General features: G+C 32.4%; 1 protein-coding gene across 2 annotated transcripts in view; it reads right to left on the minus strand.

The window, feature by feature from the left end:
- LOC126738556 (cadherin-23) overlaps positions 1–21514 on the minus strand; it is a 40406-nt gene extending 18892 nt beyond the window's left edge. For both annotated transcript variants that reach the window (XM_050443936.1, XM_050443935.1), the window contains exons 1-13: positions 21252–21514; positions 5236–5387; positions 5017–5182; positions 4827–4964; positions 4573–4776; positions 3265–3449; positions 3008–3205; positions 2788–2955; positions 2509–2735; positions 2175–2452; positions 1327–1522; positions 1153–1270; positions 997–1096 (exon numbers count right to left, since the gene is read on the minus strand). In XM_050443936.1, coding sequence (XP_050299893.1) covers positions 997–1096; positions 1153–1270; positions 1327–1522; positions 2175–2452; positions 2509–2735; positions 2788–2955; positions 3008–3205; positions 3265–3449; positions 4573–4776; positions 4827–4964; positions 5017–5182; positions 5236–5387; positions 21252–21459 — 2338 coding nt within the window. In that variant the 5' untranslated portion in view covers positions 21460–21514. The remainder of the gene's footprint in view (positions 1–996; positions 1097–1152; positions 1271–1326; positions 1523–2174; positions 2453–2508; positions 2736–2787; positions 2956–3007; positions 3206–3264; positions 3450–4572; positions 4777–4826; positions 4965–5016; positions 5183–5235; positions 5388–21251) is intronic.
- Positions 21515–22296: the final 782 nt, after the last annotated feature.

Genomic DNA, 22296 nt, shown 5'->3' on the forward strand with positions numbered 1-22296 from the left:
ATTAATATTGCGTATTTAATTGATAAATTGATAAATTCGAAAATTTTTGACACTCTGTACTATAAAAATGACAAAATATGACCACCAGTTCTTAACAGGTATCTTAGACTAACTATTGTACAAATTTTGTAAATCTAGGTTAAATGACGTAATTGTTAGGGCAAACTTTTACGTTAGAATGATGTTTGATGAAAACGACAAGCACAACCTATGTCGTAAAGAATACTTAATTTTCTATAAGGAATTCTAATGTTCAACAGACTCCAACATTAAATAGGCCCAATGACGAAGAGTGACGTAATTTTTAGGATGAATTCCAAAGTTACATAGAGATAAATTACGAAAAATTACGTAATATTTATAATAAATTGTTACGTTTGAATGGCGTTATTTTTTAATGCTAAAATTACAAAAAACATTACCGAGAATTATTGGGAAAAATTTCTGGGATACATTTTTCGGATAATTTCCATTGTTGCGAGCGATAACGTAAATTTTGCGATACAGTCCAGAATTAAATAGACGTAATGATAGAAAAATAACGTAATTTTTATGACAAATTCCAACGTTAAATATATATAATGATTTGATTAAGGTTGAAATTTTTTAAACGAACCTTCTAAAAAGCAAAAAAAGCTAATCACCTGACAACGCTGCATGAAAATTTTGAAATGGTTTTATCAAAATAATGCTCTCTTCATGCTTAATTAATTTAGGAAATATAAAACAGGCCGATCTATTATAAAAAAATACATATTTTATGATAACTCAACCTGCATATGTAAAAATATTTTTATTTTCTTATATATCTTATATCCTGAGGTTGACTCAATTTGTCGAAACTTTAATGTGAACTCTGAATAAAAATAGCATATATAACACAAATCTCCAATAGTAACACAGATATCCAAGTGTAGAAATTTGGACTCATAACTGCATATTTATTATGTATACGTATTCGTCACTTTATGCTCTCGATAAATAATGTACAATTACCTGTTTCCGAATCAATAATAAACTTATCGTATGCTCCTTTTTGAATCCTATAAACCAAATGGTTGTAGGGTATTGAACCATCCAAATCAATAGCTTTGACCTTAAAAAGAAATGTAATATTTTATAACTAGAATTAATAAATATCATCGAACCTACCTGTATAATATCTGTACCAGACTCAGTACTTTCAGAGATGCTAATATTATAATATAACTGTTCAAAAACTGGAGGATTGTCGTTCACATCTTCAACATAAATTAGTAGCGGAACTTCACTAAGAAATATTAAAACAGTAAAAATACGATTGAAAATATTGTTAAAAGACTTTACCTAAATAGACTCGGTTCTCCCCAATCAGTGGCCCGGACAGTCAAATAGAGAATTCTAACGTTTTCTTCTTCTGGTCCTTCGATAAATTCAAAATCTATGGGGCTTAATGGTTTAACAATTCCTGTTTCGGGATCGATGGTAAAGTTTTCATGAAGCTCCCCGGAAAGGGAATACGAAATTTCACTATTTTTTGTACCTAAAAAACCTTACTTCAATACCTACTAAATGTTTAACGTTATTCAACTATTAAGCCGATAAAAAAAAAAACAAACATATACCTGAGTTATATATATGAGTTATTTTATGGCAACTTAACTGAATCTGTTAAGTTCGTCAGTCGCTATAATAGTCAAAATTGAAATAGTTCAATGTAAATTTTTCCAAGGAGTAACTAGAACTTAATCTAATGTTTCTTTTATTGAGAGATACTGCCAAAATTTTAAAGACCTAGATATCTGAGGATCCATCTGATGAAATCTGACGATCTTCACATTCGTCTTAACAAAAACAGTAAAGTTAGGAGAGTAACTGTTTATTGTTAAATCTATCTACTCCAGATATTTCTTTATCGGTCCGGATACTAACCATGACTCACCTGAACTGCTCATCTCAATAGATTACTTTTGAAATTGTTAATTTCATCTTTAGTTAGAAAATGAGGCAGCTGTACAAATGAAGAATTTAAGACAGAAGCAGAAGAAGAACTCAAAAGAATATTATTAGGAAAGAGAAAGAAATAATCTTGGATATGAGTGCTCTTCAAGTGAACTGACTTCTTTATCCCAAAAACCTGTTTGTTTTACTGATTTGATATTCTTGGAGAAAACAAAAATCTTGTTATTACTTACCATTTAAATCAGCATCTCTTGCTTCAACTTTCAATAAATTATGAAAATCCATTTCATTCTCCAGTAATCTTGCTTCATATTTTTTAAGCAGAAACACCGGGCTATTATCATTCTTATCTTCTAAATTGATGGTCAACTGGACCGAATTCCGATTGCCATTTCCCAAATCGTCCCTGGCTTCTATTGTGAGAAAATGCTTGGAAATTTGTTCTCGGTCCCACGAAGGCCCTCCGGCTGTTTTTACTGTGATTATTCCTGATACTGGATGAAGATTTAACCTTAAATAAGAACTATTTACTGAAATTTAATTAGATTATACGAATGGACGACTTACAAATTAGAAATACTTCCAGCAATATTCGTATATCTGACCCCCATAGTTCCATAAACACCAGAATCATCATCTAATGCCTGAACCCATGCTACGGTGGTGCCAACATCGCAATTTTCCGGCACCCATACTTCATAAGAGTTTTTTACAAACTCCGGATAATTATCATTGCGATCCTGGATATAGACTTTTACAGGTACTTCGCTAAATTTTGGATTATGCTTCACCACCTAAGCAAATTAAAGTTTACAATTTTGGGAGAAAATAAGATGCTTTGCTTACCTCTTTAGCCACCAAAGTAAAATTAAGACTTTTGATACGTTCATAGTCTAGGGCAGTACTGTTTTTCACTTTGATGGTAAACGGTGCTTCATTGGTGGCCCTTTTTGGGTTAATTTCAAATATATTTTGTCCGTTTCTGATGTAGAGTTCAAATGTGCCGTTTATACCCTTCAAATTTAGTTAATTACTTCATAAAAATTATAAAATATATTTGACTTACCTGATCATAATCATATACTTCGGGGATTCCATCACCAATAAAGTTTAAAGGGGTATTTATAGGGGCATTCTCTCCAATCTCACATTCATAAAATTCACTTTTAAATGTAGGAATTTCGTCATTTTCATCGGAGATTATCACGGTGACTTCAGTGGATGCTTTTGGAGGAGGTTTTTCTTTACTACCAAGTTCTGTTGCCTTAATATCGATAAGTCATTTAAATTAAGGAATTAAATTTATATAATAATCTAACTTACAGTAATTTGTAGAATGTAAGAATTTGATCCTATAGGAAGCGCTTCACGGTCCAACTCTGACGTTGTAACAATTCTTCCGGTCAATTTCTGAATTTCGAATATATCCTGGATATTTTCGAAGTTATTTGATGATAGTGAGTATTGTATTTTGTTATCTATACCTCTATCTCCGTCAACAGCAACAACTGAGATAAAAATGGTAATTAGTACACTGGAAGTTTATTTTAAGGATTGAATTTTTCGTTTAGTTTGATTTTGGAATTAAACTAAGGAATAATGGTTAAAAACGAAAATAAGTTTGTTAAAAAAAAAAGAGGATTGTTTTAATTCAACTTGAAGATTCTGATGAGGAAGAAGGAGCATGTTATGAGACTCACCATACACTCACCACTCACATAGTGCATTAAGTTTAAAGAAATAACGTGAGATCTAATTAGTGATAAATTAATATTGAGGAGATTAGAACATGCAAAATTGCTTGTTTATATTTTACAAAAAGGCACTGGTGTAAATTCTCCAATATTATTAATTCTGGAAGTAATGTAGTAAGAAAAACGGATTGGCTAACAAGTAATATATTTGGTATATGATTGACTTAGTTAAATTAGTAGAAAATGGTAAGTTCATTAATATGCGAGCTGAGAAGTAGAACTTGTTTATTAGAAAAAAAAAGAAGTAGAAGAGGAAGATGAGACGTTATTTGTGTAATTAATTTGTCATCAGTTCAAGAATAGCGAGAAAATGAGCGAAAGGAAGAAACGGAACTTCCTATATTGGAAAGTTGGTTCAAAAGTAAAAAAAAATTCTTGTAGATTTAAGCCAAAAAAGAAAACAAAGATCTAAACAGTTATTGGGTTAATGATTACTTTCGGTCTTAGTTGTATTTCAATTTTGAATGATAATCTAGATGTAATAGTTGACAATTTTTATGTGTGTTTGGATCTGAAGAAGCAATGCCACTTTATTTTTAAATTTCCACTCTGGGTTACTCCTGAACTAAAATCATTGGATTCTCCAATCAAGCTAGAAGCAAACGCTTTAAGTTTTCTAAGTTTTGTTTTATCAGAAATATTGTCATCACCCCTATGTGTTTTATTCGTTACTTAAAATTAAATTACAGAATGTAGATTATGCTTATTTAATTGAGATAAAAACTACACTCAATTTAAGCGGTTTGTCCGCATTCGTTTTTCCCAGCTCGGAATAATCGTCATGCATGCCGTTTATTTGACGATTGTTTGACTTTCGCATTTGGGTTAAAGTAATGTGGGATAAACTAAAACTAAGTTGAATAATACGCAATTTTACCTTGTAAAACAGTAGTTCTCACTGGCACATTTTCAACAATTCGAGTAATAGGAGTAACTTGAACAAATTCCGGAGGCCTATCTTCAACATCTTGGACTTTTACTAAAATCACCGCAGTTCCCGTATTAATTTTACCCTCCTTAGCCCTATCTATTGCTAGAACCTTGATTTGATGTACTGTTTGTTTCTCATAATCTAGTTTTCCTATTAAAAAAAAACTTAATATACTCTTTTGTTAATATAACCAACATTACCTATAAGTTTAACTATTGCCTTATCTCCAACAGTAGTAATACTAAAAAGGTTTCTTTCTAAATCTGGAGCTGGATAATAGACCACTTGTCCATAAGGTCCCTCGTCTGCATCAGTTGCTTCAAGTTGTGCAATTATACCTGAACAATATAAATATTATAAATATAAAAATTACTAAATATAAAACGGTACCATTGGGTGCATCTTCTCTAAGTAAAATAGAGCTAGAATGGCTCTTGAAAATTGGCACATTATCGTTCACGTCCTCCACCAATATAAGGAGGCTTTGAGTGACGTAGTTCCCTTGGCCAAGGTTGCCATCGGTAAGTGTGAGAACCAAGGCATACTCGTCTCTTTCCTAAAAAAAATATTAAAGAAGTGTCGAATAGAAAATTACCTATATTCCTTTACTTCTCTATCAAGAATTTTATTTAAATACACATTGGCTTCGGTATTTGAAATGCTTTTAACGACAATGACGTCATTGTCCATAGTGGGTTTTATGCCGAATTTTAGTGTATCGCCATCTGGATCGTAACCTTTGAGCTTATAGAGTAGAGTGCCTAAAAATAAAGCATAAAAAATTAGATGAAAAACATACAAAGAATTTATTTCGATTTAAGTTAAACTTCGAACAAGTTATTAAATACAGAGTGTCCCCTTTTAAATGGTCAAAAATGCTAGAGTATATAGAGGAACCATAAAGAAGTAGTTTTAGGTACGTCACTGTTTTTTAAAAAAAAATTGTTTTTGAAATATTTTGTTAATTTTTGACGCACAGTTTTCGTGCAAAAAAATAAACTCCTTACAAGGATCTTTCAAAACTTCTGTCACACCGAAAAAATTTTATATCGTTACAATAAAAAATAAATAATTTAACTAAACAATAAACAATTCAAACTAAATGCTCAAGGTATCCTCCGTGCATTTCCATACATTTTCTGCACCTGTTGACCCAAGATGACCGTACGCAAGCCAAGATAATTAATTATTAATTATTAATTAATTAATTTAATTACTACTAAATTAGTGATAATAATAAAAGTGATTTTTGTTTTATTACTGTGAATCATTTTTCTTTTGTTCATGTTATCGCCTTAACATTATTTGTAATTAAGTATTGTATTATTATTATTTATTTTATGGAGATTACCATGAAAAACTAAAAATTTAATTTTTTTATTTTCATTTTTATTTTTTTGCAACAAAACGGTGCGTCGGAGAACAAAAATGTAAGGGCTGTGTTTTTTAAAAAATAAACAAAATATTCAGACAATTTTTTCTTCAAAAAAACAGTGGCGTATCTGTTTTTTTATACAAAATTTATGTGCTGCAAATCCGTCCTTGGATAAGTCAAATTATTTGCAATTCCTCAAAAACTTGCTTCACCACCTATATCATTTACAACTTAAAAAAATCATTTAAATCGCTTAAACTGTTTTTAATACAGAGGGAAAAAAAGACTTTTTTGAAAATTTACCACACCCTGTATTTTGGAAACCGGGCACTTCCGACCATCGATGTCCTATCTCAAACTACACTTTTATGGTACCTGTACATACTGTAGCATTTTTGACCATTTGAAAAGGGATACCCTACCCTGTATGTTCTGTATCCTGACTTAATACTCGAAATACAGCTTTTGTGTTAATGCTTAAACATGAAGGGGCATTAAAGGAAAAGAAAGATTGGCTTTGACTATTGAAAGTTTAAGTCGATCCCGGCGACTTTTATATTTTGTTTGCTTTTGTTCATTTTATTTTTAAATCTTAAATTGTAATTAAAATAGTTATTTTTTTTTTAAAGTTGGATTTTATTTTTCTATATTTCTGACATCAGAAGTAGGATTATACGCTTGCGCGCCGTGTTAGATTATTTAAAAACTAAAAAAAAAAAAAATTGTGTGTGAAAATGCCGCGTTACGAGGAAGACTATGAGCGCCGCGAATATCGAGAACGCGAATCTCGGCGTGATAAAAGAGCCCTGGTACGTCATCGTCGTTGAGGCTCAAGTCGTTCTTCTAGTAGAGAAGGCGTTGGGTCGAGGGTGGAAGACGATAGGGTGGCTCGCGGAAGGCGTTCTCGAAGAGACAATCAGCCTCAGCAGCATGATAGACATCACCGCTCTAGAAGCAGCCCTAGAAGGTACTCCTCATCTTCGAGTGCTTTGGCTAAAAGCATCTCGAAAATGGGTGAGACCGTACTGGCTGGAATTGACAGGTTGTTGGTACCAAGATTTTATCAGTTGAAGAGGAACCGCTGGACGTGACAGCTATCCGAGCAAAAATGTTAAGACTCGCCGAGAATCATCAGGCTGAGCAAAAACGCCGATTTGACTCCAAGAGGATTCCTGGACATCAGTTTGTGGAGGGTGATTTAGTGCTGTTGCGACTTACAGCGTCTCCAAATACTGGGACCAGCAGAAAACTCTTGCCCAAGTGGCGAGGACCTTACAGGATCAGCAAAGTCCTGGAGCATGATCGGTATGAAGTGAAAGAGAGATTGGCTTTGACTATTGAAAGTTTAAGTCGATCCCGGTGACTTTTATATTTTGTTTGCTTTTGTTCCTTTTATTTTTAAATCTTAAATTGTAATTAAAATAGTTATTTTTTTTAAGTTGGGTTTTATTTTTCTATATTTCTGACAATCGCAAGAAAATATATTTATTTACTTATACTTAATTAAGTTTATTAATCTGTTTAAAGGCCTTAGTTAATTTCTCTTGACAGACTGGCTCTCTTCCAGGTATCTGAAGATAGTCCTTATTACCTCATTCCTAAAGGTAAATGATATATCAAGTATAAATAAGTTCAAGTTAATAGGCATATCACCAGCAACTCCAAAATCCTTTACAAAGTGGTAAAGAATCAGAGCACACTTTCTCTCTACACAGTGTTTCAGAACTATGGGATCAAACTTCTAGGGGTTGTTCAGTGCAACAGTAGAATCCATTTGAGTATAGGAACCCATGTCCGGAAAAAATTCGGCGGACTACACTAAAAATTTTAACCTCGTTTTGAAGGATTTCAAATGCTGCTGTTATTCGTCCAATTAAGTCTAGCTCTGATTCTACTGGAGTTTCGTAGACTAAAGACTTTACATGTCCCCACAAGAAAAAATCGAGCGACGTTAAATCGGGTGATCTAGGAGGCCAAGAAAGTGCTCCACCTCTGGCAATCCAACGGTGCCCAAACCGCTGAGCCAAATACTCGCGTACTTGTACAGTAAAGTGAGCCGGCGCTCCATCATGCTGAACATTTTCAAGGAGTTCTGGGAGAACTTCCTCCAAGAAACGCAGATAAATAGGTCCTGTTAACCGTTCCGGCAGACGATATGGCCCAATTAAATAATCATTAACAATGCCTGCCCATACGTTGACAGACCAACAATTCTGATGTTTTCTTGGAAAAATTGCATTTTCTTCGTCCCAAACATGGCTATTCCTACTATTAAAAATACCGTCTCTTGTGAAAGAAGCTTCATCGGTCCACAAAACATATCGTAAAAAATTTGGTTGTGCAATGATGTGATCCAGAAGCCATCGACAAAATTGAACTCTAGGATGATAATCAGCTGCAGTCATACCTTGAACTTTCTGGAAGTGGTAAGGATGGAGTTGTTGCTCGTGTAGTACCCACCAGACAGAAGCGTTACTCGTATTCATATTCTTAGCGACGTCACATGTGCTATTTGATGGTTCATCGGCAACTCGCTGAAGCACCTCTTTTTCAAATTCGACCGTTCTTATGGTTCGAGCAACACCAGTATCATGCATCTTGGTCTTAAACATGCCTGTCTCAGCGAGCCGCCGATGAACCGCAATAAACTTTTTGTATCCAGGATGCTGTCGTTCGGGGTAACGTTCATAATACAACCGCTATGCTACTCGTGCATTGCAGTTTGTTGCTCCGTATGCTAAATGCATATCCGCCAATTCTTGATTGGTAAAGTTTTCTATTAGCAATAAATGTTTAAAAATTGTAAGCTATAAAATTTTTAAACATGACATTGAGAATTGACATTGATAAGCGTTGATTTTAAACAATTGTTGTTATGGTATCATGTACAAAAGGTAAAAATAAATGCAGCAGATCCTATTTAGGTAATTATTGTTTTTTATAAATTTTAACGCGTCTTAGGGCCGTAGTGGCGTAGTGACGCATTTCCGGACATGGGTTCCTATACTCAAATGGATTCTTCTATTGCACTGAACAATCCCAGAAGTTTGATCCCATAGTTCTGAAACACCCTGTATAAAAAATATACTTCCAAAGTTTCAGTCAGGCTTTAGGTCACATGATGGATGTGTTACTGTTCCGTTAAGAATCACTAACGATATTTCCATTGCTTTTGTTAATTTGTTTTGCTGTCCTTGTGTGCTATTGGATATGACTAAAACATTTGAGAGTTAAGATCTGAATCTTCTGCTAAATGAACTCATATCAGTCATTGAAGTGTAATTAATTTGACAATTACATATGTGAGACAGATTGTGGAATTATGGGGAAGAATGGGGTTACAAGTTAGGAGGATGGTAGAAGAGAAGGTGTTAAAGAGAGTTCCACAGAGGTCTACTCTTAGACCACTTCTTCACATCGGACCTTGTACTCATTATATCAGCTGTCTTAATAATAATAGTATGACTTGTTTGCTGATGACCTCTAAGTATAAATATCATTGTATGCTATTTAGTCAGTAGACAAATACCAACATGATCGGCTAATCTAACATTGGTAATATGATTGTGATTGGTCGGCATTTGCAAAAAAATATCAGACTAGGCAGTTAAAAATTATAAAGTGATAATACCTAATACTGCTTTTCTTCAAGAAGTAATCAAGAATCTCGAACCAAATATAGACAAGAAACTTTAAATTAACTCACGTATTAATAGTTTGTAACAAACTCATATATAAATTCAAAAATACTGCTTTACCAGGAATTAAAAAACTCCTCATGGTGGGCTTGGTTTTGTCTATCCCTAGTATCTTCATATAATAATGGGCCATATCTTAATATATAGACCCTTTCTTACAAATTATACAAGTATACAGTGGTGCAAGTGTACGATATGAAAGATGTTTGTCAAGAGGAGAGCATTTGCAATTGGTATTTTTGGTCATTTTATGACTCAGAGGCGGACATTCATCCTAATCCTCTTTGCTGCAATGACTAGTTGCTAGCTACTACTATAATAATCTAGCTAAATGGTTCAGCTGCTTCAAACATGACTCAAAAAATATTATAATTATTACCTTAATTCTCTCAAGCAGATTTAATTTCTGCCTTATTCCACGCGTATTCCATTTTCTGCTTCACTTCAAACTATCCTATTTGTTAAATATAATTATTTTTTTTCTCTTCCATTATTTGTACATAGTTGATTCTCTAATTGCATCACCTTTTATTATAAGCTCTGCTACATTACCAAGTCCGTTTAATTTTTTATTTGCGTACCTATGTTCCTTAGACTTTGCTTAATTAACAATTAAACAAAACTACCTGTTGCCTTTTTTCCATGATCTTTAATTACTTCTATTGACTTGAGAATGATAAACATCTCTTTACTTTATAATTATACTTTCGACAGGATTCCCTATGCTTATTTTGACTCATTAATTTAAGTTTAGCGGCCTCTGAATGGTGATTAAGACCACATCATCATTCGATCCATATTTTGTTTGGTTTGTGTTTATATTTTCTTCGACAGAAGTTACCTTGATTCCTGATCTAGGAGAAAAGTGATTTCTCTTGGTCAAGTGCGTTGTTCATTATGAAGGAGTGGATTTTCACTAGTGTTTCATTAAAAAAAATATTTTTAATGATTACGATCGGCTCAGTAAGCAGATCAATACTATACTGAAATGTTTGTTTTATATTTTGACGAAGCCATACTTTAATATTAATCAGACAAAGTAGTAGACAGACTGCTGTTTTGCTACTAAAGATTATTTGCTACGAAGATTAACAGCTTTTGAATTAGTAATTCAAGTCTTTTTAATGTTGACGAAGAAAAAAGTTGAAATTTGTAATCTAATCATCAAGGTTGCTCAGCATTTATCGATAATGAAATAATGATAGGTGAGAATCCTAGGTCAAGGATTTTTGACCTAGATTAACTGGTGGACTAAGCCTTAGTAATTAGTCTGTTTTCAGCATAACTAACTCCAAGTAGTTCACACAGCTTTCGCAGTCCTCAATACTGTTTATATTATAATAGCACATCGGTAAAAGGTAGGTAAATAAAAGACCGAGGTTGGAATCCTTTAGTAAACCCGATGTAGAAATAAAAGATTTCCATTTAAAGCTTTCATACTCATCACATTCACATCTACTAAGTAAATATGAACAAAAGAAATTCATTAAGCTAACTGAAAAATGGATTTTCAGGTTTTCTATCCAACTTCTGATTTGTCTTATTCGGATCTGCCTTCTAGTTGCTTAAAAAGCCGTCTTATACTCCAGTACAAATTCTATTGCGGTGGAAGGATAAGCCAAATTTACTAATCGGCTTCAAGCTGTTGGAGATCTTGATTGGATTGTTGCCTCCTAAATTTAAATTAGGCCTGGCCCCTTACACTTAAAGATGAGCTTTACCGTATCTTATCTCTAAGGTACGTTAGACATTAAAATTAAGCTGACTATCAAGTGACACCACTCTTAGTATTTCTGTAGCTTCTCCTGCCAGGCATAGCTTCAGATTAATTGCCCTTTCTTCATCTAATCTAATCTTTCCCATCTAATTAAATTAAATTTATTTTGTCTTATGTCATGTTATTATTTATTGATGCATATTCTCTCTGCAACCAGTTTTTTTTAGAATTTTTTCTACCAGTGTTTTTTTTTCTTTTTTTTACTTTCTCGCTTGAAGTTTTCCGATGTATTTATTGTACTCTTTCAAAGTCTTCGCGACTATTTAATGTGATCTGGTGTTTATACTATTTGTGTGACAATGTTGGAAATATGCCAATATTTATATAAAAATAAATTCAGCAAATTTAATTGTTTCAGATTTATGTGGAATTACTTACGAGAGGCCGCGCCGTCGAGTTTATTTTGTTTAGTTTCATTTTGTCTTATTATTAATTATAATCTATCTACAGGCGTCCTACATAGTATTGAAATATTCTCACACGTGTCAAAACAATATCATCAATGGAACGAACGCGAGGATACCGCCTACAGACTTTCTTTTTCTTCGTAAAACAATAAATGTTACGTATTAGATGTGAAATAGTATATCATTTATTGTACCTAATAAAAGTAATTTTTTATCATTATTTATTCTGTTGTATCTTATATTTACAACAAATTAACCTAAATAATTATTTTAATCTTTACAAGTATGCGATTAATTGTATGGACTGATTTCTCGAAAGATTTAGGGTCAGTTTCCGGGTATAGGAAGAGACTATTTAGTGGGTTCTATTAAACCTTCGTTAGTTCGTTTTTGATAATTAAATAAGAAATAAATATTGTCACTTTTTTTACAATTCCTTACAAATCAACGCCTTAAGAGGCCTAACCCCATATCACACAGTCTCAACTGATTCAGCAGAAAAATGAGAAACAACACGAGAAACTGGAGTATGAACAAAAACTCTTATCAACAATGTTAGAAAACACATTGAAAGTGATTATGCCGAAGTACCACACCCAATTACGTAATTCCTAACATGTGATAGCTCTTTTGCGGCTTATTCATTCAAATTCAATGTGATTCAAATAATGATATCAAATATCAAATAATGCACTAACTCTCATTACTGCGAATGATTTCACCACTTCGAATACTTGCTGAACTTGCAGTTAGAGGAAAATTGGAAAAAGAAAATCTAATTATTATAAAAAGCAAACAAAATTGGGAAATAATGAGCAGAATGATGAAGAGAATTATTGAATGAAAGGAAAAGAAGAAGAAAACTGCATAAACCACACAGTACTCTTTCGACGAATATTCAGAGATGAATGGTACCAGGAAGTTCTAAGACAAGAGATGTCTTTAGTTTTTTTTTTTAAATATTATAGCCCTAGGATATGTTATTATTATGAAAGACCAACATATATACAGTGCCAACGTAAAGGTTGGAATAAATTCATTTAAAATTCAGGGGTATGTTCAAAAAAAAAACGCTCGGACATGTCGATTTTTATTTTTAACTGCGGGTTTTCTTACTATAATTTTATGTATACAGGGTGGCCCAAAAATAAGTTACGGTCATCAACGTAATTTTTTTAAATGTAAACACCTATTTTTTATTTTAGATTTAGGTTCTACATCAAATTCTAAGTACATTTTATGTACCATGTCCTATACCTAAACTCGACCGTTGACGATTGAACACAATAAAAGGCTATTTTTGGAAGAGTTATTTATATCAAGCAAGAATACATAAAAATATTTTAATTAATTTATTAAGTGTTGAAAATGGCTGCCACGAACCTCTTGGCAATATCCCAGTCGATGCTGAAATTCTTGTAAAACGTTATCGATGACAGAAGGTTCTATCAATCTTATTTCTTCCGTTATTCTAATTTTTAAGTCTTCAATGTTGTTTGGCCGATTAACATAAACTTTGGACTTAAGATACCCCCACAAAAAAAAATCTAAAGGAGTCAGATCCGGCGATCTGGCCGGCCATTCAATTGCACCCCTCCGACCAATCCAACGTCCAGGGAAAACGGTATCCAGGTACTGGCGCACGGGACGAGTGTAATGGGCTGGAGCTCCATCTTGCTGATACCATAAGGAATTATCTAATATATCCGGGTCTTCTGGATCGGGGTATAAAGTGGCAAGGCATGGAACCAAGTCATTTTCTAAAAACTCTAAATACCTCTCACCATTCAAGTATCCTTCAAAGAAAAAGGGCCCTATAGCCCTGTTTTCAATCACCCCCGCCCAAACATTTACTTTTTGAGGGACTTGGCTGTGGCACTCCATCATCCAGTGCGGATTTTCAGTAGCCCAATATCGGCAGTTTTGCCGGTTTACACTACCATGAAGACGAAACGTTGCCTCATCAGAAAATACAATTTTTTTTGAAAATTGTGGATTAGCATGGCACAAGTCCATAAGTCTCTCACAAAATTCTAAACGCCTATCTGGGTCATCTTCATTAATTCATGAACCAATTGAACTTTGTAAGGGTGCCATTTATTTATACCTAAATACTTAACGACGGATGTCTGGGATATCTGATTTTCTAACGCAATATTGCGAGTCGTTTTATGGCAATCTTCTTCAACTGCCAGCAAAACATTTAGTTGCTTCTCTTCTGATATACTTGACCGACCTTTCGTATAATTATCCCTGACATGACCCAAATCCCGATATTTCTGTTCTATTTTACTGACAGTACTTTGAGATATACGTGGCCTATCAGGATACTTGGCATGATAAATTTCACAGACTTCCATCTGAGTGCGCATCCTGTTTCCATAACCAATCATCATCAAAATCTCTATTCGCTCTCGCTCACTAAGACGTACCATTTTTTGAAATTTTAATTTTATCTTTTGATAAACTTAACACAAGCAAAACTTTGCTTAGGCATCTAAATCAAACTAAATTTACTCAAAATTATTTGATGTCAACAAATTGTGACAAGTTAACAATCAAAAACACCAACCACAAATGTAAATAACCAAACAATAACTGATAGGTTGCTTGATATAAATAACTCTTCCAAAAATAGCCTTTTATTGTGTTCAATCGTCAACGGTCGAGTTTAGGTATAGGACATGGTACATGAAATGTACTTAGAATTTGATGTAGAACCTAAATCTAAAATAAAAAATAGGTGTTTACATTTAAAAAAATTACGTTGATGACCGTAACTTATTTTTGGGCCACCCTGTATACATAAAATTATAGTAAGAAAACCCGCAGTTAAAAATAAAAATCGACATGTCCAAGCGTTTTTTTTTGAACATACCCCTGAATTTTAAATGAATTTATTCCAACCTTTACGTTCGCACTGTATATATATATATTAAGTATATCATAGGAATTCATTATTTCAGAGTTCAGTAGAATAGTTATCTTTAAGCTAAATTGTGCCTTGTTTTGTTCAAGCTTACATAATATAACAGATTTATTATTAACATTATATTATGTCTCTTAATTGTCATCCCCTCTTATCTTTTAAAATCTTATTTTTCGCATTTTGATTGATTTTAATTTTCTTTACCACACCTGTTCAGCTGTAATTTGTGTGTAGGTGTGTTGTAGTTTGTAGTGTTTTTTGATTTTTTTGTTTTTTGACATTGACATAAGATACAATTTCAACATTCAAAAATTCAAAAATCAAATTTTTATATAAACGCATTCAAAAGATAAAAGGAGGGATAATTAAGAGCCGCACTGTATATATCTTTATATATAAATGTAATGGATGCCTAAACTAAATAAAGTTCCAAATACTGTCAGCATATAATATTCATGATGAAATAAAATTAAGGAGTTTTGAGCCAAAATGAAGAAAATATCAAGTGATATTGTTGTTCTTGTAAAAACACGGTTATACCCCAATAAATCATAGTTGTGTAATCCATGGGTGGTGGTGCAAGCATCTGTATAAAAAAGTATCTGCAGTTAAACAAACTAGACTGCAGTGAATCCAAATGACCCGTATAACTGGTTTTGTATAGAGCTGGGTATACAGGTTGGGGAATCGATCTCGCTTCATTGCTTAAAAGCGAAATATGACACTGCGCACGCGTGTATTTCATGTGCTCTGCTACTCACCTTTAAGTCGTTGTTTTTCAGTACAACCGTTGATTGAATATTTGGGAAGATACGCAACCTTATGGGCTAAAGCGTGACCGCAAATATGCGTGAAAAATAGATGGCGATTCTCTCCAGTATGCGCGAAAATAATTTCGTCCGTCGCTTCTCATTAGTAATCGGCCGATCATCCGAGTCGTGTGGGAGAGTTTTTGCACAGGTTCGTGTTTGCCGTATTGCAATTTGGTAGTTGTTAAAAATTTTTCTTGGATATCATAATCACAAATAGATAGATATACGTAAATGTGTTTAGTTTGTGAGACGATGGCTCCTTTAAGCAAAATTAATCAGTGTGCGTATATTAATTAAGACTTTGATTTATAACAACCTAATATGGGAATCTCAAAATCTTATTAGAAAATCTTTAAAAAAATCTAATTATAAACCTCACAGAAAATTATCTATTTTATCTACAAAAATCAAGCCGAACTCTTAAAAATACTGTCTCTTCATGTCTATGAGAGCCATTTTCTCTTTTTCTTTTTTTTACTTTAAGAAAATTTTAAATCAATATATTATGTTTATGGTCTTTAGTGTTTTAAGTATTTTCAATAATTGTTTTCATGATGAAATTCATTCATGAAAAAGATAAAAATAAAGCCTAAAAAGCCTTTAAAGTTATTGAGAAACTGGTTATAGGACGAATGGTAGCTTTCCTAATAAAAAAAATAACATATTAAATGAATGTCGAGTAATGTTTTCATTCCTGGAGAGATTATATTTGAGCTTGAAGAAGGTCACTTTGCTGCAGCGGTATTCTGCGACTTCTCTAAAGACTTTGACTGTGTCAACCATGGAAATTGCTCGATAAGCTTTCTAGATATGGGTTTAGGGGAGTTGCTCTAGAATGGTTAAAATTTTGTTTTGTTAGACAGAAAAAAGTTTCTTTGGCCAAATGGCAGTTTGTCTGAACTTTGTGTAGTAAGCAGGGTTCGTTTCTCGGTCCTATTTTATTTCTATTGTATATAAATGACCTGGCGTTTCTCCAGATAAGAGGATTCTTCACTATTTTTGCAGATGACACCACTATCTTATGGGCAGACAATAATAAAAGCACATTAACAAAAACAATTTCTACAGATTTATTAATGATTAAACAGTGATTTGATGCTAATTTGTTGTCTTTAAACATAGATAAGACTAAATTGTTAAGTTTTTATGTTCAGAGCAGTTCATGATTCACAAGAAAGAATTGGAAGTGAATAATTTTAACAGATTTCTTCGAATTGTTATCGATCATAAACGTAAGTTTTATGGAGATATGTCAGGAGGCAAAAACTGGCTAGACGATGTTATGCTGTTAGAGTGGTTTTAAATGAACTGAGATTGATATCTGCAAAAACGGTCTATTTTTTTTTTGTCGAAAGCTGGAACTTACTTTCATACAAAAATACCTACAGTATAGAATAACATTTTGGAGTTGCATTAGTAAACGGCTTTTTGACTCGATGTTTGTTTTTAAAAAACGAGCCATTAAATATATGTGTCATAAATCTCCACAGGACATGCAGACCCCTATTTAAAGATACTTTCCTTGTGTTGCTTGTTTATTGTTGAGTCTGCTTGCCTAATATATAAAAAATATAAATTGTATCTTCAAAATAATGGCTCCTTAAAACGTTATAATATCAGAAAAGAATACAATATTCCAATGCCCATCCCGAAAAGTCAACTAAGAATTCTCTTATTTACTTGAGCATAAAAATTTTTAATCATTTTCCAAATGTCATAAAAGTCTCTAGAAGTTCTCCTCGCTTTAAAAAGTTCGAAACTTCTTAAAAGCAAGTATTTTTATAGCATTAGAATTTTTTTAAGATAGTTAGGAACAGGCCAATCGTATATAATTAGTTTTTAGTAAAGATGTAAAGGTTAGAATTTGTGATGTTACTCTAAAAAATTTTTAAGTCGTCTTGCTTTGAAATTGAAAATACATTTTGTGTTTATACTAATATGTTGAACCCACTATTGTGTATTGTTTTTAAATTATGTGTTAGTAATATGTCGATTAATGTGCCTATTTTATATCATAGAAGTACCATGTCAACAAGTAGGTACCATGTATTTATGAATAAAGTATGTTTTGAATTTTTTGAAATTCGAAATTGTATTTAAAAGAGAGAGAGGTATATAATATTTAATAGGGATGATTCCAACTACTCACTAGAAATTACCTGGTTGAAAAAGTAATTCTTGTTGTAAAAGGGTTATTCAAAACTGCAAGTGGCCAACATGGAGTCGACAAGAAGAAAAAAAAGTTGATTATGACTCTCTAAAGAAGGATTTAAGAGTTATTAAACGTCGTATTTAAAAGTTAAAGATGTTAACTTGTAAATGAGAGAAAGCGTTTACAATAATGTATAAATGATTTTATTTTATATTTTCAAATAACGCCAGAAAAAAATAAAAAAACCATTTTGCCAAATTTCACCTTTTTCCTGAATATTAGGAAGTATTTGGCATTTTTCCAATTTTTAGATTGCATTTATTCAATCATTGCATTTATATTGCGCAACTTTCGCCTAATTAAACCATTTATTGCTCATCCTTATTTTGGACATCCTGTATAACCGCGATGAGACCCTTCATACTGTTAAACAAAATATTTGTTTTTTTTTCTTATTAACTTTTTCTAGTTTTAAGAATTAGTAATTAAGTGTTTCCCTGTATTGCAAATTAAAGTGTGGCCTATTTTCGATATTTTATAGTGTTGTTACACCCTTATTCAAAACATTTCAACCCTTATTCAAACATTCATACATTACTTAACCACCACATTTATCTATAACTATCTTTATAGTTATTTATGCGAGATCACAGCGCATTTAAATATCGGCAATAACAAAATAAATAAAAGCGCTGTTATCATCATCGCCCTTGTCTTAAAAAAAATAACAAAACGGCCGGGCGGCCAAAGATTCCCGCGTCGTTAAACTGCAAATGGTCAATATAGCGCCGACAAAGAAAAACAAAGTTGATGATGGCTCTTTAAAGACAGAACGTCGTATTTTAAATTTTAAAGGTGTCATCGTATAGGCGAGAAAAAGTGGTCACAATAATTTATTCATTTAATAAATACTTTTGTCATATATTTTGAAATAACGCCAGAAAAAAATAAAATGATTTTGCCAAATTTCAGTTTTTTGCAAAATTTAGGAAGTATTTAGATTTTATTATAAAAGGACACTATATTGCTCAACTTTCCTCTAATTATTCCACCTCTATTGACGTCCTGTATAACCGTGATGCGGGGTCTTTAAACAAAATGTATTTTTTTGTTACTAGGTATCTTTTTATAGTTTTAAGTATAGTTGTAACAACTGGTAATTGAGAATTTTCCTGTGTCGCTTAAAACTTAAAATGTGGCCTATTTTCAATTTCTATTAACATCCTCACTCACAACCCCTTACTTTACAGATGTCACTACGCTGCACATTTTTCAGATATGGAATCACATGACAAAATGGGTTACTTTTTACAAAAAATTATTGATCAAGGAGTTATATTATGATCGGTATTAAGTCTTATGAATTATTTCAATTATTCTTTATAATATTTACGTGAAACCTACTTATATCTTAAAATTTGTTCCACATATTTTTTGTATATTAGTTTTTAGTTAATTAAGTGCAACGGGCTTTTTATTTAAAAACTTGACCCTCTTGAACACAAAATGAAGGAAACAATGTTTGTTGGAATTATAACTTGTATTAAACTTTGTTGGTAATTTTGTAAAAATAGCTTTTTATATATATTTTTGTATTAATTTTTGTCTCAAAAACATATTTTGGTAAGTAATTATTTGTTTATAAAATTTAACTTTTAAGAAATTTCAATATGCCTCCACCCTTAAGTATATCACTTATCACTTGACCACCACATAAATGACACCGTGTTGTATGTTCAAAAAAAATAATAAAAACATAATTGGCAGCATCATCCCATATCTTAAAAAAATATCCAACACGGCCGCGTAACCGGAGATTCCAGCGTCGTTGAAAACCTGACTCAAAGAAGCCAAAAGCCAAGTCCACACAGCTAAGATAAATCGTTCCTAGATATGACGCTTCGCGGCAGCACCACACGGTGCACGAAACTGAACGGCAATCCGATAGTCGACCGGGTACACTTTTTAACACAGGATTGCGTATCTTCCCAAATATTCAATCAACGGTACAACATAATTTTGATATAGGTAACTGTATTACTTGCAGTAAAATTTTGCAAAATATTACGCGTAGGTTCTAAAATATTTGTCTGATGCAGGCTTTACATACATCAAAGTAAAACCCACATATAATTGTTTTATCAAAATGTTTATGGCATAATAAAAATTAATGCCTTATTCCAATAAAAATAAAACTTATATGCTCTGATAAAAGTAGAAAAATGTAAACACTATACAAAAATAAAATTAAAACCCTTAAAAATATTTACTTAATAAAAATTAACTTGTTAAATAAAAGCTCAAACAAACCTCCTTCTTTAGGTAAACAATAAGTTAACCTATCATAAAAGCCATTTCATACTTCCAAAAGAGTTTCTGGTGAAATGAAATTGGCACATTCAACAATTTTCTCTCGCAACTACTCTAAATTTGTTCGCCTACTAAATTCGTATTTGTAATTGGTCTTCTTAAGGTAGTCCCAAAAATTAAAGTCATTTGGGGACATTTTGGAGTCCCACTAATAAGGCCGTTAGCAAAAGTATTATTCGTTAAAAATTCTTTTATCATAACCGTATTATATGCATGACACCTGTTTTGTTGTTGATAAATAGACCAATCCCAGATCTAAGTTAGGATTTGAATACAAGGAAAAACTTGGCTTTTCAGCAACTCGAGGTATTTTTGGGCGTTTAAAGTACCATCAATGAAAAATGGCCCTATAATATGGTCGCCCAAAATACCAGCCCAAACATTCATTTTGAAGGACACTGAATACGGTACTGGAACTTCTGTACCCATTTTCTGGAGACTAATATCAAACAATGGAGGATTGTGTTTCACATATTATAGAAAAAAGATTCTTCTGAACAGTATTTTGTAACCAAATTTTATTCTCATTTGCTTTTTCCATCATGATTTTATAAAATTACATTCTTCGCCACTGGTCTTCGGCAAATATTACCGAGCTTTGGAATATTTGAAACATTTGTACCCACGTTTTCTTCAAATAGAGGTAACAGTTTTATGATCAGTTCCTCTTTAACACTTGATCATGTTGAATATACTTCTTGCGCACTAGAAACCATTTCTTTCAGTCGTTCTTGCTTTTGGACCTTTTTGATAAAAGGTTTCTGCACTTTACTGCGGCATTTATGACAATATTAAAGACAAAAAGATGTCTCAAAATTCTACATTTAAAATTGTTTTTTTTTCACAAGGAATCTATCTATTTTCAAATGTAATTGAAAATAAATCCCTATATTATACTGCCGAATTGCCTCCATAAAACCGTTTAATAATTTGAACTCTTTCAGAAGGAGTATGAGCCATAATAAGTAATTACAATCACTTCTGTAAAAAATAAAAACAGTAAATACCCATCAGAGGAAGGTGATTAGAGAAAGCGGGGTTGCCATTATTTTGGACAATGCATAATTTTCAATTCCCCAACCTGTATAAATAATAGGTTACTTACCTATAGGAGTCTCTTCGCCCTCTTTCAGTCTTAAAACGATTTCAGTTTGTCCATCTATCATAAATCTGGGGGGTTTGTTGCATGAAACCACTCTAATTGTCCTTGAAATCACTAATATTAAAATAAATAAATAAGTTTCTTTATATCTATTTGTAAAGCTGCAAGGTACATTGCTGGATATCCTTTTATGGAATTCGTTGTTTAGCATTTTAACTTGTTAAGGTGTTCTGGCTACATGATTAGAAGACGTTATCCTTCTGGAAAAAAAATTAAAATAATTCAGTAGGCATCCAATAAAAAAATTAATAATTCACTATAAAATTCTCATTAAAATCGTGGTTATTATAAGATTTTCAATGCAATTCAGTATCATGATTATTATTAATTATGAAATACTGATTATATAAAAAAAATATAAAACTGTTTATGTTTCTCGGTTTCTGTGGTCAGTATTCATAACGAAAACATGGTCAACGGCCGGTGCAGACGAAATTTAACGGTTTCAAGTGTTGCGCTTGGACGGCGTAACGGCGCAGAACTATGAAAATGTAGATATATATTTTAATTCCCGTGAAAATGAACGTTTTTATAAAAGTATGTAATAATATTACATTTCATTTTGTAAACTTGTTAACTACCAAGACGTCATGGGAACTTAAAATTTATAAGCATATAATATTAACATTGTCCATCCATTCAGACGTAGTTGAAAGCTTTTATGGGCAAATGTGACGAAAATATTGACGGGAGATTTTAATGTAAGACTGGGAAAGAAAAACAATGAATCTTATGCCAATTAATTTTCCCTTGGTCATCATAAAAACGGAGAGAGAAATGACAAAGAAATATCGACCAAATGCAATGAATTCTTTCCTCAAAAAACAACAGCATCGGAAAGTAATACAACTACAAAAAATACAATACATCATAATAGGCAAGCAGCAAATTGTTCATGAAGTCGTTAAAAATCCAAAAACTAATAAAAGAATTTTAACAAAAACACTACTTAAATGTAAGTATGAAAGAGCAAATTCTCACCAAAAAC

This window comes from Anthonomus grandis, chromosome 7 (assembly GCF_022605725.1).
Source record: "Anthonomus grandis grandis chromosome 7, icAntGran1.3, whole genome shotgun sequence".
Taxonomy (NCBI): Eukaryota; Metazoa; Arthropoda; class Insecta; order Coleoptera; family Curculionidae; genus Anthonomus; species Anthonomus grandis.